The sequence below is a fragment of the Sparus aurata genome, chromosome 14 (assembly GCF_900880675.1).
Source record: "Sparus aurata chromosome 14, fSpaAur1.1, whole genome shotgun sequence".
Classification (NCBI taxonomy): Eukaryota; Metazoa; Chordata; class Actinopteri; order Spariformes; family Sparidae; genus Sparus; species Sparus aurata.
Window position 1 is genome coordinate 11,489,774 of NC_044200.1, and position 27,661 is coordinate 11,517,434.

Below are 27,661 nucleotides of genomic sequence, written 5' to 3' on the forward strand. Positions count from 1 at the left end.
CGGTTCACCGCAGGGTAGCTGCGGGGGCTGAGAGACGGAGAGAGATGGTCACTTTGGCTTTCAGCAGAGAGAGGTTTTTTTTTTGTTTCATTAGACTTCAGAGGTTTCACTCACCGAAAAAAATTCAGCACGAGTCCCACCAAAGGGCAGGCAGGGAGGGGAAAAAGACAAACAGAGATAGAAAATGTCAGATTATAAGAAGATAATCGATGCAGCAGTCGCAGCATTTCATCCAGGACTCGTCTACCGAAAGGCAAAAGTTTAAACCAAAGGTTAAAGAACAAACACAATGTTTTTTAAAGGAAGGTTGAAGCAGAAGTCTTTGCCCACGAAAAAAATGTGCTAAAAGAAAATAGATATAACCCGGTTTTGTGATTCCAAACAGAGCACAGAAAAAAGAAATCAAAAACTCGACAAGTAAAACTCAAAATGTCATGGGGAGATGGAGGTGATGTGTGTGTCCGTATCTTTCTGTGTGGACGTGCCCCCTGGGAATGGACTGTGGAGGCAGAATGTCGCAGGTAGACAGAGTGGCAGGGTCACTGAACACATCAAAACACACACACACACACACACACACACACGTCTGCCTTCTGGCCCGGCGGCAGGCACACAGAAAGTGTCCCTGTGGGTGCCAGCCCCCGCCTATTGTATGGCACACCGGTGAGGAATGGGAGGAAGGAGAGGGAAGGTGCAGAGGCACAGAGTGTGGTGTTGGAGGTGAGGTGGGGACACAAAAAGAAGAATAAAGAAGATGGAAAGTCAGATCTGCAGTCAAGGGTGGCACCGCAGAAACAGCGAAGGAAGGCGAGACAATGTGAAGCAGAACTTTAAACCTGAAGTAAAAAGCTTTCTGAGTTCTATTTAGATTTCTTATGCAAGAGAAACAAAGAGGAGAAAAGAAAGAAAGAGAAACGTCACATCAAAACAAAGAGACAAAATAAGACAAACGAGGTCGCACCTCCGCCTGGCGACCCCTCTGCCACCGTCTGGGCTAATGATGTTGGGCACAGAGTTCCTGCAGGTCCGCGGGCTCCCGTTGGTGAAGTGCACCGGGCTCGCGCGCACATAAGCTGGAAACTCCTGGGGTGTTTTAAATTGGAGGAGAGGAAGTGCACATGATTAAATGCTTCTCGGTGCCAGCGTGAGGTATGAAAAAAAATAAATAAATAAAAACACACACAAGTGCAAAAAGGAAGTCTGTTTAATGAGGGGTGGATTTTCTCCCTGGAGGACCGGAGGGGTCATTCACTTGGAAGTCTGAACACAGCGGTCGGTTTCTGTTTTTGCATACAGTGTGTGCTTCCATAAAGGACTAAAGGAGACTTAATGATTTGAGAAAAATTCATTACCTCAAGAAGGAGTTCTTAAATCTTTCTGATGCGATTGATCAGTCATTGACAAACTAACTTTGGCTTGACTTGATATTCAAATCCCTCATTAGTTTACAAAACTCGCAGCCTTCTAAATAGATTCTTTGAGATGGATGAAGGCGTCTTTTCTTCTGACGTACCTGAATGCCAAGACTGGATTTCATCAGATGAAACTGGTCCACTAACTTCTTGTGGAGCGGCCTCATGTCCTGGGGAACAAACTTCTCGTGCACAGCGAGGCCGTACTCCAGAATATGTGCCTGCAAAACAGGAGCTGGTTAACATCTCTGGATATTATAAATAACAGAAAGTCAGAGGAATATTGTTGGAATATTAACTGTAATTATTTTTTTTCACCATTATCTTTTAAACACGATAAGGCAAAAGTTAGGGATCTTTTGCGGCAAATACAGATTATTAGTAACCGAAGATACCGATAAGGAATATTTAGAAACGATAGATTTTCTTTCTTACAGCAAATGTACCAGTGTCAAAATCGAGAATAGCCAATGATCGAATGTAAGTAAGCACAATTTATTGAAGGATAAGTTCACTCAAAAATGATAATGCGGTCATTGTGCTCCCACCTTCACACTGATGCGAAGTACATTGACATCTAGCAGGCGCTTTAAGGGGAAGTTTTGTAGTGCACTGAACATTTCTAGAGCTTCGCAGCAAAACAGCGTTGAAGCATCCTGTTGTTTTGGCTGTAGCCGCCAAGCTAAAAACGTTAACACGCCCCTCCTCGAGTGGTGGCACGCAATTTCTTTTAAAATCACCAAATATCAGATCCTGCAAAATTTGCTGCGAAGCTGCAGGAACGTTTTTACAGTATAGAAACGCCGAACACATGTCAAAGGTCATTTTGAACACTGTCAATAATAAACACTGGCCGATATATTGTTATGCGATTTATTGCAACTCTCAGACATGGTGTCGGCCTAAAAATAAGTGTCTGTCCACCTGTGACAGGGACAATTACTGAAGGAAATATTTTGCATTGTATGAAGAGGGAACCTGCCAATCCTCACTGATGTTTTATCCCATTTCTACAAGAAAAACCGGATATTAGCACTCAATACTAAACTAAATGACCTTATTCTGTAAATAACACTAGCAACCGAACAACTCAAGTTCCGCTTTTTGGCACACGAGTGTTTTGTCACAAACTGTTTCCGAAGTCCTTCCAAGGTCTAAGCCCTCATATCTCTTATTACAAACCTGTTCAAACATGAGCTCTCTCAGTCGGCCGATCTTGTCACCGTCCTCGGGGTGATTCATAATGTAGTCCTTCACGAAAAAGGCCTGCGCGGAGACAAAATGAGAAACATCTGTTATGCGCACACCAGGAGCTTTTCTGCACTGCAGAGTTTACCTGAGTCCCTGCTGGGCTGACACAGTGAATTAGCGTCCCCACGCTTTTCGGTTGAATCCTTGAAAAAACATTCACACAAAGTGAGCAAACAGAGTCAACTAACATCCAGCTCAAACGAGGTGAAATACTCCTGTCTGAGGTGTTTGTGTTGTGTTATTAATATCAAGTTCAGGGGGCAGAATAAAGAGCTAAAAATATAGAACGAGAAACACTCAGCCAAATGGATATTAGCGGAATCAAACAATTGATTTTACTTTGATTTAGGGGCTAATTTAGTCTCAGATTTTAAAAGCTTTTCTTGTCACTGCTTCCTGTTACAGATCATGTCTCTTCAGAAACATCACATGTCTTGATTGTGCGCCTTTCTGCGACATTCACAGACATTTTCCTTCAAAAACGACAACAAAAAGCACGACTCAAGCGAGAACCAGATGCGCTGAAAAAATGTCTGGTCTGCGAATGATGATAACAATTTTTATTCCCTTCCATATATTAAAAATGCCAGTTCCTTGTTGTTTACAATGCCATCGACACTTGTGATGTGTCTACAGATTACAGTAAATCCTTTTCAATCTGCATCAGAGCACACAAAGAGCAGAGAGACGACGAGCGGATCAAAGACCCGGCTCGTAATCTGCTTTCAAATCTGCCACAGAGGGAAACACACGCACACACAAATACACACAATAAAAAAGGCTGAAAGGTACGGTAAAGGAGGAGTTCACCAAAAAAAAAGGATCAGCACGGTTCCTCTCACAAGGACACAGCTGTTTATCTCCAAAGAGACAGAGCCAGATGACGTTTGAAGAGGAAAGACGCTCGGCGCTGCTTCAGACCTGTCACACACACTCACTGCCATCCTCAATGAAACAAGGATATTATTCCTCCAGACAAACATCCTCAGATGGCAATCTCCACGAAGATAGCCTATATTAGTATGCACTGAACATGTTGCCACGGTCTTTTGTTACTAAAACCTGCGACACATGTAGACGAAATGAAACATTTTTATTGCCTAAACATTATAGTCCATATGCAACAGCGCCGCAGTAGTAATTCTAGAGCGAGAAGTGCTGCCTGGAGCAGAAAATCCAACCAAGGACCTCCGGAAAAGGCAGCGAAAAAAATAATCAATAATCTTCTACGAATGATGGAAATTCGTCGCCAGGCTGCAGGGAGCGAGGCCCCCGCCATGGATTGGCTCAGTTAATCATTGGAAAAGTCCAATTAGAGATAGAACGTTGAGGGGAGGGGAAATAAATCAGACAGCAACCCCCCCTCCCCTAGGGTTCAAACTAAAGCAATAAATCTGAATATTAATAATGACAATTCCTCCTTCATTTGAAGCCCGACATACCTTCACAGCTGTCGATTGGTATTACGCCGGGAAATTAATAGATTTATAGCACGGGTGGGTGAGGGGGTGCTGCGTGTCGTACGCCGCAAAAGGAAAAACGAGTGTCGATATCAGCGGTGTTCGCCACGGCCCCATCTGTGTCCGACTCAAGGAAAACAGCTTTTATAGTGTTTGATATGAAAATTAAAAGGGGCACTATGTACTTTTGGAGAAGAAACTCAAACTCAGGATTTAAAATGTACTATAGATAAGATGTAATAATAGAACTCAAAAAGCTGAAAATAGGGTCCCCAGAACACTTTGGTCATTTAACCCAGAGAGACGCCTTTCATACACGTGTATCCATAGAAACACATACATGACCCTGACAAAATGTATATGGAAGAAGTTCTTTTATGCTATATTGTGCTCTAATGATGGCGTGTGATGTAAGCTCAGGTAGCACTTGAGCGAGCCTTTCCTTTGTGGTTTGTGGAAACCTAGATACCTACTTCTGCACAAACCCAATGTACGCTCACAAACACACGCACATACAGTACATTCACACACATGCATCTTCACATATGTGCTCCCGGAGGAAAGGGTGGTTGCTATGCGACACCGAGCAAGTCGAGTCCACTTAGTTAGCTGAGGGTGAAAAAAAAAAAAGTTTTCTCGAGTCGATTTGTGGACGTCTTTGCATTCCGCTTGGTTCAAGAATGTTTTTATCGTCTACTCTTAAGGAGCTCTTGAAGAAGCAGCAGATGCAAACGTTTGTATTGACCAGCGTCCAGTTTTATTACAGCGGCTGAATAAACACTCCTATCTCGTTCGTTCTGCTATTATTCGCCATTCGACTCTCTGTAATCTTTCCCCTCACTCCTCTGCCTGCCATTTTTTGACCCCTCTTTCTCCACGCATCCATCCATTGACCGATCCCACATCCATCCACCCTTCCATCTCATCTTCCCACTTCCATACCATCCATTCACATCAGTCAGACCCTTCGCCCAACCATTCGCGCGCCATCAGTCAGCTCATCCGCTCCTCCCTCCGCAAAACGCTCCCTGTCCATACATCGCTCCGCTAAAACCCAGCTTCATGCATCATTAGCCGATCCATATGTCATCGCTGCCTCAGTCTCTAAAACCCCCCAACCTTATCCTCCATCTATCCATCCATACCTCTTGGTAGCGGGCCAGCCCCCCGTTGACAGCGGCGTCGATGACCCCGTTGAGGCACATGGTGAGGGGGTTGATGTTCTGCATCTGCCGGCTCTGACACTGGGTGATCAATGTGCGGAGCTGTAAGTTCTTGTTCTCGATCACCTCGATGGCGTTCTCCAGCGGGCTTACCTCCACCTACGATGACGGGAGGATGTGGAGGAATCGGTTAGTTTTATGGGGTCACTTCTTCTGTGGCTCTCAAGGGAGCTTTCAAAAAATCTGAAATGAAGATTTATAAAAGAGAATCTGATTTACAAGGTGGAAGAAGAGGGCAATTATCAGGGTGTACTGTGCTGTCGAGGTGCATTATGGGGAGTGTTGGATCCAGCATATTTGGAGGTTGACTCCGATGCTTTAATGTCAGCCGTTCTTTAAACATACAATTTAACATGCTCAACAAATGTGCGCATAATATCAGTCTACATTTTCAACTTAACATTGCAAACACAATAAAATAGACACTGCCACTTAAGGGCTGCATAAAAAAGCTTTAAACAGAATCTTGAAATATCATCATGGTTTAAGTTGATAACATATAAAAGCAAACAGTGAGTTATTCATGCATCCAGCAGATATGGAAAAACAATTGCACCTTTCGGAGGCCAGTTTCCCGCTCTCCTTTTAGCTCCATTTTTGGTCTCCAACAACTCCTGATGGAAATATCCTGCCATTTTGCTGCTTAATACTGCACTTTGTTCTCAAGCTAGATGCTAACATTATCTATCTTAAATGTGATGCTGGGGCAGGTGATGTACAGGAGATTTTTTAGGGGCCTGTTTACTAATAAGTGCTGCTTGCTGCATCGGGAAAGAAGTTTGATGAGTGTAGTCAAAGAATGAGCTGAAAGATGCTGAAATGTTCCATAGAGGTGACGGGAAATAGTCGGGAGACAATTATCTTTTTAAGCATTACCAGCAAAATCCTTATTCTTAACATAGCAATTTGTTGATTTAAACATATCATTATATTGGCTTTATAGGGGAATTACAGCACTTGTATAGATATTTGGGTGTGAAGATGATGAAATGAAATCTGGAGTTCAGTAAGAATAAAACTAGAATTGGTGATTTTTGGAAGAGTGGACAGATGAACCAGGATGTTTTCTTTGGTTTCTGTCAAGTTTGAATGAAGTGTTTTGAACAATGACAAATGTGTGTTCCAGTAAATGGGGTTTGGTGGATTTGGTGAGAGCGACGTGGTAGCTGTTCCTGGTTGCACAACAAAAAAAAAGGATTCAACTCTCTAACAAAAAGGTCCGCCTCTGTAGGAATCATTTCCCTCATGTTGTCAGACGCTCAGAATAACATTCTGAGCCCATCAATGGCAAAAACTTTTGTTGAACTTTTGTTGCCCACAAGGATTACATTGCAGCTGCTGGATGATGCAATCTACTGGGTAAAACAAAATGAATCATTTACAAAGCAAACTATGTAAACATTGGGCAAATTTTTGAAAATAGCAGAATTCCACTTAAAGTCTAAGGCATGCACTGTATTATTCCAAAAACACTCGCACACGGACACTTTTGCGTTTGCTCATGGATGCATAAACAGCGTTCTTTCCCTTCATCCAGTACTGTATATTCTTTCCCTTTCTTTTTCTTCCTCTGCCTCACGCAAAGCTTAATCCTCCTGCTAATAGAGCTTTTGCCAAATCTATATTTTATATGCTATTGCACTGCATAACCATCACAGAATAACAGTGGGGTTTTTACAGTCCACAATTTCACACCATGCTCGGCGGCTACGCGCTTAAGAATATGTGCTTAGACCTACAGAGACAGACGCTGTGTTATGTTTTGCATACGCCGGACAAAACAGCTTTTAAAATCCTCCCACTCCTTAGAGATCTGAGCGAGAAGATCCGAGACAGAAAAGCTTTTGAGGGGATTAATGTGCAACAGCGAAGCAATGGGCTGGTATCAAATATGACAGTGATTCGGTCTAGAAACACAGAACAAGTATTGGTAAAAATTTCCCAACACAGAAATCCATTTGAAAAATTGGACATTTTGGTCATCAAAGCGTCATCTAATCTGTCTACTGCAGGAAGTGTAATGTGTTCAATAGCCCCAAACTCCTGACCTGGGTCATTATTGCTGTTCAATGTAATGACTCGGATCAATACTTGGGTATTGGCTGTGAGTGCTCTAAATTGCAACCTGCAAAATAAAAGCGTATTACAGTGTCCCCTGTGTGTGCTGCAGTTATTTCTTCACGGATATTTCATCAGGGGTGGTCACACTCACCAGCTCTCTCTTGTCCACCTCAAACCAGCGAGAGATGCCTGGAAGACTCTGGACCAGCGTCAGGGTCGTCCTCTCCACCCAAAGGCTCTGTAACAAGACACAACACACTCATCAGTACAAGCTGATTGCTAGAACACTTTAAAAAGTAATCCATAGCTAGTTATATCTAATGCACACATGCGCTGTTTCTCTGGCAAGACAGCGCACTATTTAATTACATAGTTTGGAAGAAAACATGTTGAGCACACCTACTGCCAAACCCCCACTTGTAGGTGTAGGTCAGATGTCATTTCTTATATCTCCTGTCATCATTCATGTTCCACCACTTACCCCGTCAGCCAGCGCGCTTGTCAATACGCCAACATCCCACAAGGTCATTCTGACAGCAAGTAAACTATGGAAACTCTAGTATATACACTGCAGGCTATCATCATAGTAGATTCACACCACAGTGGAGCAACTGGAGCGATGTTTACACTGTGATTGTTGTAAACATATCAGGCAGCGTGACGGATGGAGAGCAGTTAATTGTAGTCATTAAGAGGCTACAGTTTAAAAGCGAGGTGGAAGATAGTGTAACTTTGGAGGAAAGTCAACAATTTTTAAGACATGTCAAAAACCATAATTTTGACATTGTGAGGGCATTAATCCAGATTATTGGATTTTAGGCAAATTTTTTTTTAAAGGGGCTGTTCACCCCAAAATCACAAATACATATTTTTCCTTTTAGTTGTAGCACTATTTATCTATCTAGATTGTTTTATTGTGAGTTGTTAAGTTTGGGAGATATCCGCCTTCCATTAAATATAATAGACCTAGATAGTTTTTCGGCATGTAAAGCAATTAGCTGTAAACACACCTGAGGCTGTTGTGAATGTTTACATTTTGCAGGAATTTAGTAGTGTTTAGTAACTTAAAGTCATACGTGAGTAAAAGTAAAGAGATAATGGTAAAATATTACTTTGGTTAAAGTGAAAACCCCCAATAAATATATCATTTAGTGCCTGATGTTATATGTAGCCAGTTGATATGTGTGAGAATTTCAGTCAGAAATATAAGATGAACAAACAAGAACCAAACAAAGTGTCAAGAAATATGAATTTTACGTTATGTCAAAGACATTTGTTTACTGTGTTGCAGAGATAACTACTGAAGTTAGCATGCTAACCAGCTAGCCCTGGCCCATCCTTTCTTGTAATACTGCTCAAAGCTCCCAGCCTGGACCGCTCGCTGCACAGCTTACTAACTCAGCTAACTCGTTAGTGGCAGCTACAATTAGGAGCAGTTAGCGGCTACTATGGTGACAAGCCACCTCATATTTGTTTGGATTATGAATTCAAGAGGGAGCCAATTATACACAATTACATACTGCTCCGATAAGAACCAAAATAATGTTATGCAAGTGTCAACATTTAATTTAAAAGTAAATTATATATTTATTTAAATGCATGTTTACACTTTATACTATGTGTCTACTGATTTTCAGCCTGGCGGATTATCGGATCTAATATTCACCGTTTTTATGTTGTTTTTTAAATTATTTATTTATTTTTGTATACAAGGGTTAGAGTTTCAGTTTAGTAACTTAAGTTGCCATATACATGTTGTGGAGTAAAAAGTACAGAATTTGCTCACGATAATACAGTACTTGAGTAAATGTACTTACATTCTGCCACTGATATGTAGCCATAAACAAAAGTTAAAAAAAAACATAATTAAGTTCTTACTTATTTTTTGATCCCCAGTTGGACATTTTGTTTTCTGGGCTCAATCTACAGCCAGGTGACCATCAAGGTGCTGATTCAGTACAGCTTAATTTAGTTTATGGTTAGTTTGGGACCTGGTGTCTTGCTCAAGGACACTTCAGCAGAGCAGATGAGTGCTGACACACTGCATCGATCCAGTGTACTCAGGTTGCAGCGGGGTCTTCCAACTCACTACACAACCTCTTTATTGATTTTCTGCTTTTAAAGGCTAAGAAACCCACCTGAAAACCTACTGGAAAAATTAAATAAAAAACATGTGTCACAGTGTAAGAACAGGAATTTGAAAGCAAAAATCAGACAAAATATGAAAGCCTTGACCTTTCAGTGAACTATTATTTTCTGCAGATAGAAACTTGAGTTTGTCCGTTATTGCTTTATTATGACTGATGACACCACGTCCCGGCTGCTGCGGAGTCTTCTCACCATGCAAAAGTTTATCATACATACAGTATTATTCCCACCTGCGGGCCAGGGATGGAAATGTGATATCGTGATTAAATTTGGCCAAATAGCTTTGATAGAACTGAGAGAGTGAAATGACTGCATGGGGTGTGTGTGTGTGTGTGTGTGTGTGTGTTCATATTGAATATTTATGCACCTAATATCAGGGCCTGTGTGTGTGTGTGTGTGTGTGTGTGTTTAGAGCGTGTGCAGCGTGTGTATAATTGGTGATACAGGAGTCGGCCTGAATAAAACATGCGCTGCACACAGATTAATACCTGGGTGCAGATGAAAATGAAGCCGTTTGACATCAGCCAAATGCTAATGATCATAAATGTGTCATTTTTACACTCTGAAATGTTCAAGGAAAACTTGATTTTCGGTAGTTATTTCCCAGCATATTGCATTTCGCAGCTACTCCACTGAAGTATCTCAACAAAATCTGAATTCCTCGAAATGCATTATAGACACAAACGTACCTTAAACTCATTCTCCTTGTCTTTGGTTCCCTTGTGAAAGGGCCGGTCATATCTGAACCTCCAGATGTGATTGAACTTGTAGAAGCTTTTGATGTTGTCAGGCACTCCGTCTCTCTGCAGCACGTCCTGGCTCTCCGGGATGGGGGTGACAGCGTAGATCTGCAGGTCTGGAAGCAGCGGAAGTTAAGGAAGACGCAAGAGCGACAGAGTGAGAGAGAGAGAAAGAGAGTGACGAGGAGAAGGTGCTGCAGATTAAAACGGACAGGAATCCTTCAGTGGCCTGGAAGAACATGAGGAAATCGCAGACACGCTCACAGAGAAGACGGGCACACATGCAGTCAGGTAAAGCGCTTGTGTGGGCAACTCTCCTGCGATATCTTTCGGTTTCATAAGTCAGGCCACTGACCACACACACTTTTTATTTACATCCACGTAGAAACAATAACCTGCCAAGGGTATATTAACAGGGGCCAAAACAATAAAGCACGAATGGCTCACAATGCCACACATCAAGGAAACAAATGGGACCAAAAGCAGCAATTACTTACCGACCAATAATTGATGACAGGGAATGCTTTCCTGCCAACTGGTTTGACCCACCTTTTTGGTACTCCTGCCAACCCCCCCCCCAACATACACACAAACACTCCGACGACGACGCACACACCACACATGGCATTCTTACTTACAAAAGAAGAACATGAGAAGAAAATGGCAGAATGCAAGACTTTTTTATGGTACTTATGGGGGATAATAGAAGAACAGGAAGCGTGTCAGTCGACGTTGCTCAGCCACGAGTTGTGACAGCTACTGCGTATACATGAGTGTTTGCGACGAGGATGTACAGACGGGCGAGTGATCTGGGGGAGGCTATTGATCTGCGTCGCGTGAGGACAACGCAGCGGTGTGCTAATTTATTCACACAGTCCCCTGTCCTGTTTGGCAAGGGAAGCACATACAAGCAAACGCATCACATGCATCGGAAAAAACAACAAGATGACAAACTTGAACACGTCCCTCTGTCAGTACGTCACTTAGTCTTTTTGCTTTTTCCCTCCCTCTCCTTCTATATAGGCCAACAGTTGCCCCGTACATTAGTGTGAATAATTAAAAAGGCTCCCATATTGTTGAACACACTCTATGGAGAACCATATAGCTCTCAATGTGTTGGTGGAGCCCCAACAGCTCCTACATCTCGTAAATCATTTTACAGTCAGATTTTTTCCTCTGTAGCTCGCCAGCAGGATGAGATTACCAACATTTTCTTTTTTCTTTTTATTTGTGCAGCAAGATGTTAGGATGACTTATTTAAGATTCTTTGATGTGCGTCCCATCTGTGATGCAATAAAAATATTCTAGTCCAAATAAAATGTAAGGTTCAAGTGATTCCGGCATGTTTTATTGCAATTTTAGTTTGAAGAATATTTTGATTATTAACTGGATAATTTTAGGAATTGCAGTTATGTTGAATGCAAGGAATAATTATGACATGAAACTTTCATATCTTCTCTTGCCTCCATATAATTAAAACATTTGACCATATTTATTTTATTTTTTTTTAGACATTCATGATTCTTTAATCTACTCATATGGAACACTACTTTTGTAACTGCAAACCAAATTCAAGCACAAATGTATAAATCCACATGAGTGAAGGGATTTTTTTTCCCGCAAGTGATTTGAAGAATTTCAAAAACAAACGCTTTAGGGCCAAGTTATCTTGTTCGACATTGTTCTAGGACAAATTAGCTGGAATTTTCTGGAAATTTTGATACCCAACACACAGGTACCATGTTAGCCAAGTGGATTTAATGCAACATTATGTACAAAGTGGCATTTTGTGCGACGTGGCGCCCCCCACGGTTTTCTAAGTGCAACACCACAATCCCAGGTCTGTAACAATTTCTCAGCAGAATGTAGCTGCTGACAACAATCAAAACTCATAACATCCGAACAATGTTAAGTGTTGAAAACTTGTATGCTGAAGTAAACATGAATGCAACGCTGTGATCCGACCCTCTCACTGAGGCAACATAGTGTAGAAATACACCATTCACCCTATAACAAGACACTGTACCATCAACATGATTTTGAAGTTGTTATTTCAAGGATACTGTAAATAGTGTTTATTAGTTTTAGAGATGATTTCAAGGTGAAATTTCTCTACTATGCTGCAGTGAAATGTAACCAAGTTTGAGCCTGTGATAGAGTAAGGCGTCGGGAAGAAGATGCAAAGACAATGAGCTATGAGCTAACCTATGAAGGAACTGATTGGATGTGAAATCATCGAAATCACATCCCTCACACTAAGCAGGGTAAACGTTTTGCCCTCTTTGTTGCTACAGTTTTATCGCTGAGTCTGTATGGACGTTTTTGGGGGAAATAAATCATGAGGTATGGAAGCCAGGGTGTAAGCTGACAGACGGAACACAGGTTGAAAATGAAAAGTCCTCTTAGCACTCACTGCTGCCTGCAAAGCTTAATGAAATATCTGAGGCAACCCAGATGACTGTAGTACATCGGTCTCATTTAAAAAAGTTTCTCTTATCTGTATTATCATCGAGCTGGAGGACACTGTTGACAGATTATTGTGCGGGTGGATCCATTGAAAATTTATCCCAGGTGGAAATTCAGCCGTCGGGGTTTTGTTGTGTTTAAATCACAGTGTGATGTTTCTTTCTTGTATGCGAATCTGTAAACATCTAGTACAGTAAGAGTGCAGGCTCATCAGTGAATGGGCCTTTTGATCAAACAAGAGACTGTGAGGCAGAGAAGGCTGCATGGTGCCTAATTACAGGTGATTGTGTGTGCGTGAACAAAAAGCAATCCCAGTGTGTCTGTGTGTGTAGACTTCTGCTTGTGTATGTGTACTGCGCTGCTCTCATGTCATGATGTCTGTTCAGCATGGCTGCACTCGTCTGTGAGCGAGTTCCCCTCTATATATGCAAGGATACACTGCGCGTCTGCCTGGTATATGGTCTGGTCGGGCTGGTTGACATGCTGCATGGCGATGGCGTGCGGGAACTCGTTGAGCATCCGCTGCTGGAAAGCCTCCAGCCTCTCGTAGTCATGGCCGCGGCACACAAACTCCTTATTCTGCAGAGGAAGGAGGGGGAAGAGAAGACAGCGTGGGGTTAGCTTGACACCTAGTGGCCGCACCTTGCGACTGCAGCCTCAGCTGCGAACTCCACCAAGGACAGGGGCCTGTTACATCATTTAATGGCATTGAATAAGAGTTTCTGAATGTCACCTCGCACTGGAGGAGTCTTATATAAGGAAAGTTAATTCTTCCTGCAGGAGAGGGTGAAAGTATTATTCTCTTACACTTAATATTCATGACACAGAAGGAATATGGAGATTTCTTTACCCGTAAGAAGAAAGGGAACTTTTTTCCGTAGAAACCCACTCTGAAGAACTCGGGTTCTAGTCTTTGCTGGTCCATGATCTTGTCATAGAGAGAGGCTTCCATCATCTGGGAACCAAAAATGTGCATTAGATGAATTAGTAAGTGAATATTTTTTGATTAATTTCCTACTTTTTCTACCTTTTCATTGTGGACAACTCACCCTCATCTTGCTCAGGTTCCTGTAGTCGTAGTAAGACTCGTACTGGTCGGCCAGTTCCCTGCACAGGATGATGCCGTTCTCCCAACACTAAAGACGTGAGAACAAACAGTGAATCATCCTCAACACACGGCTGGGAAACGAAGAAAGTGGGGAGCGAAAGCGTGCTATGCAGTGGTGCTGCTTAGCCCAACGGTCCCCACTAGGTGGCACTGGCGAGTCAGAACTTGAATGTAACCTCTTCATGCAGGTACTGTACACCCCAGCGCCCCAGCCATCTTGCTAATTAAATGAAAAGCTTTCCTTTCCTGCCGCCTTCTAATCCCTACGCGGCGGCGCTGGCAGATGGCAAAGCTCGGGTATGTGAAGGAAAATTGGACTATGAGTAACGAGGGGAGCAGTTTTAATGATTCCGTAGTGCAGTGTTATTTCATCAGGGATGTTCAAGTTTTTTGTTTTTTCCTTTTTTCTCGGATGTGTGCAGTTTTGGAGGGTTTCCATAACGCCACTTTTCCCCGACAAAAGCACAGGGCCATGGCAAAGGTAGTTAGGATTAAAAGGGAAAATAAGTAAAAGGAGGAGGAGAAACAAAAAAAGAAGAAAAGGAAAATGCTGCTTCCTACTGAATCAGCTGTTCAAGCTGCCAGTCTCACTTTTCATTCCCAGCTGAGGCCTAAAAACACACACAGCTGGGACCATCTACCACAATATTTCTTCAAGTAGCGGTGAGAAGACGTGCGCCTACAGTTCAGCTGCAAGCAATTTTTGTGATTCATGTGTGGAGGTGCTGATGCCTCGAGCCGCTGTCACAACAGGTAGAAATTAAATGTCTGATTGCAAATGACATGTACTTGTTAGATTTCCTCTTATCAGGGATTTCATTTTGTGTGAATGCCGCCTGCATTCAAGTATTAATGTTAAACTAATTGTCTTTTAAAGCTTATTAGGATATAATCCATGTATTCATTTGTTTCAACAAACCAGTTATAATGTGACTGTGCTTCTTTTTTTTTTAAATGCCAGGTGTGAATTAGGGTTTCATTTTAGAATATGCATGAGAAGCTGGCTCGGTAGCAAAAAGTGCTCTCAATAAAACTCGAACACGCCGCTGCCTCCACAGCGGTGTGGCACATTTAATGGGAGTTAACTGAGTTAAGAGGTCACTTGTCTTGCTGGGTATCTCTGAGCTGCTATCACCAAAATGTAATACATTACATTTATCAGATTTACTTATCTTAAACTCATCTACTCAAGCCTCCATCACCAGGCTGCTCAGGTGCTCAGTGACCTTGTGGTTCCACTCGATCTCGGTAACATGCAGAGCATCCAAACGGGGATTTTTCATATATGGAATTTGTCACCTGCAAGAACTCAAACTGGATCTCGACTGGGATTATTTTAGGTCCTTCTTGTTTCATTGTACTGTGGTCTTGCATCACTCTGTCTGTATTTTCTTATACATATTTATCATTGAGTTTGTTTGTACCGTCTCTTGTGTATTCATTGGTGAGTTCATATTTGATGTATTTTAAAGGCCTTCTAGGGATGGACACTGCATATTAGCTTAGGCTATAAATGCGGTCATGTGTGGCATAATCAGAATCAGAAATACTTTACTGATCCCCACGGAGGGGGAAAGGCGTACGTTACAGTTGCTCCCTCTAGATAAAAAGAAAGCATAAATTGAGAAGGATGATACAGCAAGTGTAAGTAAGTAGAAAATAAATTAAGTACGAAAGCACATTGAGTTTACTCCTATTGTATAATGTTATATACATAAACTTGACTTGACTTCAAAACACAGCGCTGAATTCAAAAAGTGCTCAAAGATTAAAAAAACAAAAAAAACACCCTGTAAACATATATGTACGTAGGTTTATGCTACATTACTGTCCCTATAGAAATAAACATTATATAATATATAAAAACAGCATATTTGATTCAGCTTTCCCCATCTGATCCAGGGGATGGTAGCTTTAATATCATCATGATGTTTTCTCACTTTCTTAAATATTGCGAGACGTTTTAAAACATTTTCGTTAATTTCTCAGGCAATAATACGCGGATCTTGCTGAAAGAACTCAGGTGTGTATTGTGTGTGTAACAGGTTTATTTAGGTGGCTTTGAGTGACTGTTGGGCCTTGGCGGAGGTATGTGCTGTGTGCCAAGAGTGCCATTCTTCTTTTTACTCTGGACTTATTTGGAGACTATTTCAATAATTGTTTAGCCGATAAAATGTCAAAGAAATGCTCCTCACAATTTCCCAGAGCCCTTCTTTTGTCCAATTGCTTCTTTGGGTTTGAAACCCGCTGATTTTCCATTTACTTTCATAAATGTCAAAGATAAGCCACAAACGCCTGCATTTGAGAAGTTTAAACCAGCATATGTTTATGTTTATATATACATTTTTGCATTAAAAAATTACTTGTGAACGATTAATCTGTCATCAAAATAATTGGCGATTCATTTTACTTGATCAAATAACAATTGCTGTGCAATAGAGGATATGAGGTTGTTGATCCCAACTTTTCTTTTTTCTTCTGTCTCTACCTTTGTTTGACTTAAGGTTGCAACTGTGATGAGATTTTTACCACCTCAGAAAATACCATGGTTTGTGTTGAGGCTCACCTTCCCCCTGTCGAAATTCTGGACGATGGTGAGATGCAGATACTCTTTCCTTTGCCACTCGCTCTGCATGGGGTAGTTGAGGAACTCTCTGAGCGGCCTGTCGGACCACTCCAACAACTCGTCATACAGCAGCAGGGTGTACGACGCCTCTGCGACACACAGTCAGGAGATGGAACACACGTTGGGTACTGTGTCTGCTTCTACACTCACACACACTGCATTGTTAGGGTCATTCCTTTTGGCATACCTGTGTAATTCTGTGCTTTCAGATGCAGGTCGTACAGCTTGTGAATGTAGCGGATGTACATCTCCTCTTTGTTCAGCTCGGTTTTGTAGAAGTTCTGACCGGAGCAGGGGGTGATGCGGTGACGATGAGGATGGAAGAACCACGAGAGAGTGAGAGGAAGAGAAGGGGATTGTGAAAATTAGAGTTTGAGATGCAAATGAGGACAATTCTTTTTTCAAAGTGACAGATTGCTCTATGGTAGAGGTGCGGCAGTATATTTCAGCAGTGACTTATGATCCATCTGCCCACACGACCAGGTGCTCTTACAGATGGCTGCAGTTACATAAGGAGAACCTAGTGGGCAGACGGACCGATAATAGAAACACCAGAGGAAGGAAAGAAACAAAAACTGAATTTGTCAGAGTTTTGTTACCTCTGCGAGGGAAGGTGATCAAACAAAAGTCTTGCGAAATAAATTCATATTTTGATCTCATCATTCGCAGAAACTAATTATGTATCCCACAAAATACACAACTATTGCAAAAGTTATGAAATTCTGATGAACTGAAGACCTCTACAACATATTTCCTTTTTCAGATCATTCTTTATCCATGAAAAGACAACAACTTCACAGGACTTGTGAGCACAGTAATGAAAAATATATTATTTTTATATTCTGCTGCTCCTACATGTTCTTTTCTCTTTAGCACACATAAAAACTGCTCTAATAGTTAAGGAAGGTAAAGACCTGCAGAGGAGACTTATTACAGCTTTATCAAAAAGTCTCCCCAAGTTAGATAACACTGATGCCACTCTCATATCTGTGGATAAAATTATAAATCTACTGCCAGAAGCAGGTTTGCTTAGCATAAAAAGTGAAAGCAGGATGAAACAGCCAGCCTGCGGGCACCTCTAAAGCTCATCAATCATGGTATTTAGTCCAGTTTTCTGCTTCAACATCATGAAGTAAACGTTGATTGCACAATGTAAAGGATATGAAATAATGGAACCATCTGCATTCACGCTGGTTCCCTATAAACCTCACTATCACTATAAAATTGTGTCTGTCATCCCTGAGCCTCTTTATTACTATCCAACATAGGCAGTATAACATGCTAATAAATTAGCTTTGGAGGCTCCAGGAGACAGATTTATTTACCTTTGGGCAGCTCTAAGCTAACCAGCTGCAGGCTTTTTTTGCAGGCAAATAAGCTGCTGCAGTAGTTGTCTTTTTCCCAGCTGAAACCAGCTATTGGGGCTATCAGACTATCGCCTCTTGCAGTATGAAGTGATATCACGAGACAGGACGAGGCTAGCTGATTAGCATGCTGCCTTCAGTAGCAGAGTAATCCCTCTCAATCAAGTGGCCCTCTGCCTGTTTTTACTTATGATTCTGCTGTGTTTGGGATGTTTTTGTGCATCAGACTGCAATAGCAACCATTAAATCCTGCATAGTGTGCCTTTAAGTTAATATGTATGATGAAGATTTGGTTTTGTAAACGCCAAAAAAGAAGTCTGTAATCAGTGACAAGTGACGCTAAAAGCAGTTTTAAACAGCCTACACGCCAGACTCTTCAAAAAACTGATACTCACCAGTAAACTGACGGTACATCCAATCTTTTTCCCATCTACTTCTCCCAGCTTCATACAATCCCTGTGACAGAAACATCATCAGTGGCCACAAAGATTACAAACAGAGTTCTTGCAGATAACACATGACGGCCCATGTCCACACTCTCACCTATAGTCTAGCAATCTCTCCATTAAGCGAGTGACGGTAGCGATCAGAGAGATCCCGCTCTCCCTCCAGGTCTCCCTCTCAATCTTCTTCAGCAGGCTGGAGGACAAGATGGAGAGATGTGAGGATGAGAAGAGACAAGAGGTAAAAGAGAGCAAATGGGAGAGAAAAAGGTGACAGGGAGGGGGGGGGGCGAAGAAATTACTGCAAAGGAAAGGGAGGCGAAGCAAAGAGGAAATCAATCCCAGTCACGCCAGTGTCACCTATGCTTGTTGGCCTGCCTGTGAGAGTTAACAAAATAAAATACCCAAGGTGGCTAAAAAATAAACTTACAATAATTGACCTAAATGGATTTTTTTTTTTAGAACTGGGCTGCTTAAGATGACAAACACATGGCAGCCCTAAATATTGCCGTTAGCTTGAAGTGGCAGAAGTTAAGATTCCCAGCCGCCGTTCCCCCTCACACAGACGACACAGAGAGAACAAAGAGGAGAGCGTCTTACCTAGGGTACGGACCAAACAGAGGAATTCTACTCCAGGCGGGAAGCATAGGCGGAATAAATTAATATTAATACGATTAATATCAGCACGCACACAGGTTAGTTTAGGGGTTAGTGGAGTTAGTAGGAGGAAAATAAATTACTAAAAACTAAAACAAGAAATTAATCAAGCAAGAAAAGATAAAAAATAGACTAAAATCATAGAACTAAAAATGAGATATCTGCAACTTAATAATAATAATTCCTCAGCATAAAATTACACATTAGATATATAGATGTAATAATACGTAGTGATATTACACTGTTTTTTGCAATGTTTCACATGTAAAAATGGCGGGTAAGAGAATGGTTGACTATGAAAGACAAAGGGACACTTACGGTAGATGCATATTGATAAAATACTCATTAAGGTTTGATTCACATCGACGTGATAGTCAGCACAACGTACAGTATGTGTGTGAATCAGAAAGATGACTTTTTGGAAGTTGAAATCTAATTTAAGTGGGACATAAAAATATGAACAGGCACGGAACGAAGCAGGGACACACACAAACACAGTGGTTCCCAACGTTTTTCCTTAAAAGGTGACATTCTAAGAACTTAGGCTTAAAGAATAAATTCAAAGAACTAAAATCAACAACGGAATGTGAAAAAATGAGAGTTCTGACGTTAGCTACGTATTGCGTTAAAGACATTTCTACTGAGGTTAGCATGCTAACCAGCTAACCTCTACCCGTCCTGTCTTCTTCATATCGCCAAGAGCTTCTAGTCCCGACCACTAGCTGCAAGACCAACTCTACATTTAAAAAAACTTTCTAACACCCCTTGAAATGAAGAAGCTTTGACCCCTGAGTGGTGTCGGGAGGTTGGAACCAGTGCACTAACGCACACACACACATTAGCGTGAGCACATGCACTGAAACATGCAGGGACACAAACCTGGAAACACAGGGACAGAGTGGACGCGGACTCAGAGGAGGAGGCGTGTGTGAAGATGAAGGTGACTGGATAATGATCACTTACCTCTCTTTATTATCAATCAATCAATCAATCAATCAATCAATCTACTCAGTATTAACAGGTTCACAATAAAGAATAACCTTCTGTCTGTTCCTTCGCTCTAATGACGGGTTTGTGATTATGTGACGCAAATGTGAAACTTTCAAAAAACATCCTATTAGCGGCACACTTAACACTTGTTTTTATTCAGGCGAGGCGCCGTTACCGCTGTTATCTGTGCACTTTGGCTCTCAGGGTTAAAAAGCTCGTTTTCAGAAGCTGCACTTACAGATAAAGCAGCCGTTTAATGAGGAAAACGACCTGCGGAGTTGCATTTACCTGACAAAGCCTCGTGTGGGTCGCATCACTTCAGGTCATTTGACTCAATAAAACAGCTAGTTTGTCTTTCAGTGGGTGTGCGCCGGTGTCCTGAACTGGCCTCCTAAATTGCAATTTGGCTGTTAAGTTAGTTAAGCTCCCTTTTTCATTAAAATCCACGCTAATTAAACAAACCCATATGCCTCCTCATCCTCATGTTATCACTTTCTACTGCTGCCTTCCTCTAACTCACATGCTGTTGAAGAGCTCCCTGTACGTCTCATCTCCTTTGCCCTCGGACATCAGGCTGTCCAGCTTGTCGATCAGCTTGGCCTCCACCTACGAGGATGAAGAAAGCATTAAAAAATCTCAAAGAGGCTGCCGCGATTTAGAGGAAAAACAAATCACAGATGGTACGGAGCTTAAAAACTTGAACATCGTGTCGGACTGAATCACTGGATGTCTTGTCAAAGTGTCAAAATAAAGGCAATTGCTTTTGATGCGTTTTCAGTTCCATGATTTAATCTTGCATTCGTAAATGTATCACTAACTTTTGTAAATACAGTCTAACATCCCATGAACAATAAAGCCGAGTAGCTTGGTAACTTAGCAACACTGTAACAAACCTTTACTTAGAAAACAGATTGTAATATTTGCAAAGTTCCAAGTAATTCATTAAGAAACATCGTGAGGACAGTTTATATTCACTGTGAACAAACACATATGTATGAATGTAGCGGGTTAACTTTGCTTTGCTCGAGTTTCAGGTGAGAAAATCTATCTTTAGCAGCTGTGTACCTGTTTGAAATTGCCACTGCGTCTCTGCTCCCAGTCCATCATGTCATGGAAGATGGGGATCATGACATTCCTCAGATCAGGCTGCGGCACCAGCGTCACCTCCAGGAACGGACCAATCATCGCCGGGATGAAGTTCAGCTTGTGCTCCCCTGGAGGAGAGACAGAGGTCGACACAGAGGTGACGCTCTCACTTTATCCCTGAACACGACGGATTGTTTATGTCAGAGGCAATCTGTCCAACTGTTGACAACAGTCGTCTTCTCTTTGAAAAATTCAACTGCAATACAGGCTGCTATGATTATCTGGTTTAAGTGCACTGCACTCCAATCAAATAACCAGAGCACCTGCGTTAGTTAAAACTCATTCCTGTTAATGGGGAGGACTGTGCCGTTCATATTGACATCAAATGAACAGAGATAAAGTGACTACAAAGTGCATTTTAAATTGTGCACTTGAATGCACATAAATACAGGAGAAATTACAGAAAAAAACAAAATTATACTGGTCCATCAAACACTTGAAGTAGAACAAAGGCAGAGTGAGGCAGCCAGCTGGTTGCCATGGTGACAAATAGTTTTTGGCATGGAGAGAAAGTCAGAGTTTTTTTTTAGTTCATCATCAGCATGAACTCAGAGTTTATATGGGTTTTTTTTTCTTCCTGTGATGTTAGTGCGTCACACAGACTTCAAGAAGTCCGATTTTTTTTTATCACCAGAGGAATAACTGAGGAGATATCTATGAGCCTGTAAGAGATACTTACAGCTGGGATGGAAGTCAGACCCAACTCTAACTTTTTTCATTGGCATCGACACTCAGGATAAGTTTGATTTTCTTTGAGTCTTTTTTAAACAATCTATTGTGAGTTTTTAGGAATAAAAACAGGCAGTGTGAACCATGTGGACTGAGATTCATCATCTTACCTAAATTCTGCCACATGCTGAAGATCTCACAGCCCATCATTACCCTCATGTCTCCATACCTGCAGGATAAAACATCATGGTTAGACACCTGTGCTCGCTGCCGGCTAACACAGAGCAGCTGCACAGCAGAGCATGTTAAGTACTCATTATACTGTATGTTGCCTCGAGTATATGTGTGTGTGACTGTTTGACAGACAACAGCAGAAGGGTAGGACGGCTTGTTGAGCGAGCATACGTCTCGTTACAGGCCATCCTAGCACACACAAAAAAAAACAGAGCTCACTTCTCCAGCGTCTTCTTCCTCTTGGAGGGAGAGAAGGACTCCAGCTGCAGACAGGGCTGGTTGATGAATATGACAGACAGGTAGAAGTACGAGTCCCACACCTGTGGATGACGGTGGGAAAAAAAAAAAAAAAAACAGCATCGTGTCAGAGCTGCGCGGAAAAGTTACTCCTCTAACTTAAGCTTTCAGGAAATTCAGGCAAGAAAACAGAATGATTTGCTGCTGGTTATTGTGGACAAACGAGCAGATCTTCCTCAATACACTAAATGTTAAAACTTGGACCAGGAAACGTTTAGTATAACAGAACAATTCAATTAACGCTCTTCTCTTATGTGGTGATTTTATTGCTTTTGTCCTTTCTAATTGTATTGTCCGCCTTAAGCTTCAGATTATTGTTCGCATTAGCTCTGTTTAATGTCTCTATCAAAGTGTTAAAGTTGAATGCACAGAAAGAAATATAGAAAAAACCTATGACTTTTATTCTAAGTGCCTGTGTGTGTTGCATCCGAGCCCGAGCAGAACCCGACAGGCGCTGTGTTTTTATGTCCAAACGCGACTCGAGCCCAACGCAGTTAAATGTAAGCTGTAGCGTGTCGCACGGTTGTTACCATGGTTACAGCTTGTCTGTTTTCACTGATTGTGGACATGCACAGTGTAGAAAGTAATAAATAACCTCTGTGTTGTGTTAAAAGCGTCAAGTCAATAGTGAATGACAGAACTTAACAAGACATTTAGACCAAACAGACAGTAGGTCCATCACTTATAAACACCATTTAATTTCACTCACCTTTACATAATAACTTCACTAAAAGGACTTGAAAGCACCATGTCAAATTATCTTATTTCTATATTACACTATAACAGAAAGCACCATGTTCATTTGTCGGATCCTGACAGTCTCATGTCAGGTATCAATGCTCTAGAGTGTGTGGCTGCGCTAATACTGCAGCTTTTTTGATGTAAGGCTCCGTGGCATTGTAGCACACACACCACCCACCAAACACACATTTCCCCTACCTTGTAGTCAAACTTGTCATTGAGGAAGTTTTTCCTCAGAGCCTCAGAAAGGTAGAGGACAGTTGTGATGATGACACTAAAAAGAGAAAGAGAAAGAAAGGAAGAGGAGGAGGAGGAGGAGGTGAGGTGGTGAAAGTCACTGTGTTGCCTCCAAGGAAAAAAAATACATGACTGCAAACACTTTGCATGTTATTCAAATCAGAGTGATCTCTCCGGGGTAAGGAATGAAAAGACAATGATAGAATGCATAAACAAACATTTGCTGTTAAATGATTCATATTGATGAAGGTCATACAATGTAGAAACACAGAGGGGGAAACAGGAACATAAACAAGCTAGAAATGTTCATTTGCCAAGGAGAAACAAGCTTTTCATTTGACTCTGTATGTATCAGATGATCCGAGCACTCGAGGGGCGACACGGTGCATTAGCCTTGGATTCACCCTCATTTGAAGTGACAGCAATACACTAATAATAACTTAACATTTGGGGGATTTTGTCCATTTGGTTGAATATTTTACTTATACTTTGTTGCTGAAATATAGAATAATGTGTACGGTGAATCATTCAGTGACTGGAGCACACTGTCTACAGAGAAAGACAAGGCTCCACATGCACTTAAAGCAGATGGAAGAGCTCCAATTCAACAAACTGTCTTACTGAGTTTTAAAATTGCATGACTGACTTGGAAGCTTTTTTCATGTCATTCCCCTGAATGTATCGCCACTTCACTGTCTTTTTATTCAATATTTCAGTACTTTTCGGCTGTTTCCCTCCTTTGACTGTCCACGTTCGCCTCTGTGTGTGCACATTCGTGTGCTGGCCTTACTTGTTAGTGACCAACCGCATGACGGTCCAGTCTTTAGGAAACATTTCTGGTCGGATTAGGATCCTGAAGACTGTGAAGATCTGAAGAAGGAAGTCCTGGAACACACAAACACACACAAGGCGCACATGTTATCTTTGGAAACTGATCTTAAGTTTCAAGTTAGAGCAGAATTTAAAAAAATCTCTGTGAATCCTCAACATTTAAAGAGAAACATACATTTCTATATGAAGGTATCTCTTTAAATGATATACTTAAATCATTCAAACTTAAATCTAATAATCAGTGTTGCAGTATGGAACCAAATCCAGTCACTTTATGTCTCTCCATGGTGCTGAAACATTAATTTCAAGCCCCTTCGGCTTCTTGATCTGTTCTAGTCTATTACTTTGGATGCTGGTGATAAAAAATAATAGAACAAAAGCCTGAAAATTCTCTTTCTGGAAAGAGAGCTCTCAAGCTAACGAGAGCAGATTGCCTTTCTACTTTTTCTGACATTCAGTAAATTGATATTTCTCACTGGAGCGAACTTGTGACCTCATTAACTTTTCTCAGTCTCTCCTCTTCTCTCGGCTCTTCTTCTTCATTATGTAACCTGGCACCGCTAACCTTGCAGCGCAGCACGGAGAGGACGTGAATACCTACAGCGACAGTATATAAACTCCACTCAACTGCACACACTCTACCCAACATCCTCGTATTTGTCAGAGTTATGTTTAATAAATACGTCTCATGTCGACTCATTTGCTCCGATCTTTGAGCCGCATAACAATACAGTGCAGTATTGGATTAATGGAGTAACTTCGTACATTAATCTAGTTGTGTGTGATGTGTACATTAATTACATTCTGAAAGATATATGTAATTAATCGCTACAAAGGGGTTAGATCTTAGTATTAGGCTTACTACTTATCTGTTACTCCTACGGTCAAACTATTTCCCCAACCATTGCAAGCATATATGCATGACACTTTAGAAATGTCTGCAGTTCAAAAACAGTAAGCGATACTTTGAAACTGGGAAATCTTTGAAAGCGACTAAGAAAGAGAGACAGAGAGGCGGAGAGGCACAGCGATGACTCACAGAGGGCAGGAGAAAATATATATGTACAGACAAACCAAACATTAGGATATCCAACCCAAAAACAACATAAATATGGAAATTCTTCTCCCACACTCTCTCCGGTGTGTATATGCTAATACACACACTGGCCAAGTTACGAAAAATATGAAGCAATATGGCTGGGAAAGGATAAATATGTAGGGAATTAAAGGGACTGAAATGTTCTGCGGCTGAACTTGCATTCTGCTCAGCTGGCAGACCTCATTTACCTTTTCACACCCGAAAGCTCGCGACCAACGCCGTCAGTTTTTTCCGACTGGATGAGAATCAAATCGACACTTGACACCAATTCGCTTTCAGTATTTGGCTGCAGTTCATGTTTAATCAATGACACAGAGGTTACTTTGTTTGCAGTTTGGCATTATGCAGTGAGTCAAATACCCATCCACTGCTATTTATTTTATTATCTGTTCACTTTCGGAATCACATACGGACACAATCAGGAGGTAGAGAGTGGGAGAAGCATTGCCACAGACACGTCGTGGTCTTACCCTCAGGTTGTCTTTGCTGCTGAACGCCTGCAGCAGCTGCTGGTAGTGTCTGTCGCTCATCTGTCGCAGGAGGGCCAACAAACACGCCACAAACTCTCCCTGACAGGACAGAACGCAACGAGAGTGAGAAGGACAAGATTAACTGTAGTATTAAGTTTTGGGACATTTATGTGGAAAGTAGTCGAGTAGGAGACATTGGATTTGAAACATATTCATCAAGTTAATATCCAATGAACTGCTGTATCATTTGCTACAGGAAATAAGAAAGGAAGAACTTCGCCTTATCAAATTTAGAGTACTCCCTTTATTAACCTCGGAAAGAACTGTAGCTCCATTACATGAGGAACAACCAGCCATCATCACATAATGATGATGGTGATGATGATCATCTCATTATTATCCAATCCCCTGTTCCCCCCTTTTGTGCTGTGTTGAATCTTAAATCTTAATTATCGCCACTAATGTTAATAATGTTAGTGGAATTATAGTCGCCACAGCAGCAACTTCATTTCAAATCTATAATTACTCTTGCACATTTTGTTAAGTCCCAAAACAATTTATAGTCAGTAGCATGCACACACACACACGCACACACTGACTGACGCTGAAGGTAAAACACACATACTGTGACATCCTGGAACTGGAGTCTCATGGCGGGTCCGGCAGGCTGTGGCCGGTTGCTAATCTCCAGGATGGTCCTCAGTAAAACTCCCAGCAGACTCTCCACAATTAGCTCCACCTCCTCCGAGACCACCGGCTCCTGCACAAAGGATAAACACTCGCACATGAATTACAGGTAACAGGAATTAACTTTCACTTTATCAACATATACAAGAAAAGCCAAAGCGTGAAGCTGAAATTCTTCTCGAGCTTCTTTCACCTTGAACCTTGACAGACAGCTGACTCAGAGCCAGAGTATGCACTTTTTACCCTCATAATCTCACTTTTAATGAGTCTTGATTCAGTAAGAGTGCGCGCTAATCAGAAGTTTCAAGGCTAAAAGCAACATTTCCAAGTCTAAATAAACAGAGTAGGAGGAGAATGAAAGAGTATAAAAGTAGGTGGAATTCAAAGGAGAAAGAGACAGCTGAAGATTAAAAGAAACTCACAGAGTGCAGGGTAAACTGCTGTGTGTGTGTGTGTGTGTGTGTGTGTGTGTGTGTGTGTGTGTGTGTGTGTGCGCGTGTGCGCATCTCCCTCCAGTCTCTACCGCTGACAAGACAGACAGGTCTTGGACAGAGCGATAATGAGAAGGAGCTTCAGACTGGCACATTGGCTGCCACTGCTGTCACTTCCCTTTAGATGTGGTGCCAGTCTCGCTGTGTGTGTGTGTGTGTGTCCAACTGGGCGCCTTTACCACTAGCTGCCCCTCTGGCAGCCAACAGTTCAAGGCCGGCATCCCGAGCTGCTGCACACACACGCACAAATCAGGCACACACACATACACAGTGACTAAGAGTGACTGCCACTCCGACAATGGCCATTGCTAAATTGATGGGTCTCATTATTGGACTGCACGGCTGCCAATGCCCTTGTTACCAAGACTAATTGACCATATACACACAACAAAGCAATCTGCTATTGCAATGTATTGGCAAAGAAATTGCTGTAAGAGTCATTCCTCTAGCTTTGACTTCCTTTAGAGTTGTATTCTAGTTATTATGCTGGTAAATCCCTCGTACAGTCGTGTAGACCAGCAAAGGGAATTCATTTAAACTGTTCAGAAAAATGTCTGGAAAGTCACTGATCTTTAACCTGCAAATCTGTTTTCAACTTGTAAACTTTGGGGCATCAATGTGCCAATTTGTTTCGATATGTATGTAAAAAATGATAGCAGGCTCATTTCTGTATGCTACATATGAAGCTGGTTAGCTCAACTTAGCTTAGAGACTGAATACAGGGGACCCAGCTAACTTCACTTAGCATAAAGACTGAAAACAGGGGGAAACAACTAGCTTAGCTTTGCCTAACGATTGAAAACAGAGGGA

At 41.7% G+C, this 27,661-nt stretch overlaps 1 protein-coding gene across 5 annotated transcripts in view; it reads right to left on the reverse strand.

Moving 5' to 3' along the window:
* The window catches only part of dock4b (dedicator of cytokinesis 4b), a 131,393-nt gene that overhangs the window by 16,954 nt on the left and 86,778 nt on the right, over positions 1 to 27,661 (reverse strand). For 4 of the 5 annotated variants that reach the window (XM_030439547.1, XM_030439546.1, XM_030439543.1 and 1 more), the window contains exons 25-47: positions 26,299 to 26,433; positions 25,674 to 25,772; positions 24,064 to 24,158; positions 23,235 to 23,310; positions 22,218 to 22,318; positions 21,935 to 21,993; positions 21,015 to 21,163; positions 20,470 to 20,555; positions 18,903 to 18,929; positions 18,403 to 18,498; positions 18,255 to 18,315; positions 16,683 to 16,776; positions 16,436 to 16,584; positions 13,811 to 13,897; positions 13,612 to 13,716; positions 13,199 to 13,340; positions 10,245 to 10,411; positions 7,559 to 7,645; positions 5,269 to 5,445; positions 2,595 to 2,678; positions 1,514 to 1,633; positions 962 to 1,083; positions 1 to 18 (exon numbers count right to left, since the gene is read on the reverse strand). The exon at positions 1 to 18 is cut by the window's left edge and continues 94 nt beyond it. In XM_030439547.1, coding sequence (XP_030295407.1) covers positions 1 to 18; positions 962 to 1,083; positions 1,514 to 1,633; positions 2,595 to 2,678; positions 5,269 to 5,445; positions 7,559 to 7,645; positions 10,245 to 10,411; positions 13,199 to 13,340; positions 13,612 to 13,716; positions 13,811 to 13,897; positions 16,436 to 16,584; positions 16,683 to 16,776; positions 18,255 to 18,315; positions 18,403 to 18,498; positions 18,903 to 18,929; positions 20,470 to 20,555; positions 21,015 to 21,163; positions 21,935 to 21,993; positions 22,218 to 22,318; positions 23,235 to 23,310; positions 24,064 to 24,158; positions 25,674 to 25,772; positions 26,299 to 26,433 — 2,336 coding nt within the window. The remainder of the gene's footprint in view (positions 19 to 961; positions 1,084 to 1,513; positions 1,634 to 2,594; positions 2,679 to 5,268; positions 5,446 to 7,558; positions 7,646 to 10,244; positions 10,412 to 13,198; positions 13,341 to 13,611; positions 13,717 to 13,810; positions 13,898 to 16,435; positions 16,585 to 16,682; positions 16,777 to 18,254; positions 18,316 to 18,402; positions 18,499 to 18,902; positions 18,930 to 20,469; positions 20,556 to 21,014; positions 21,164 to 21,934; positions 21,994 to 22,217; positions 22,319 to 23,234; positions 23,311 to 24,063; positions 24,159 to 25,673; positions 25,773 to 26,298; positions 26,434 to 27,661) is intronic. The other variant, XM_030439545.1, reaches the window with a different exon arrangement.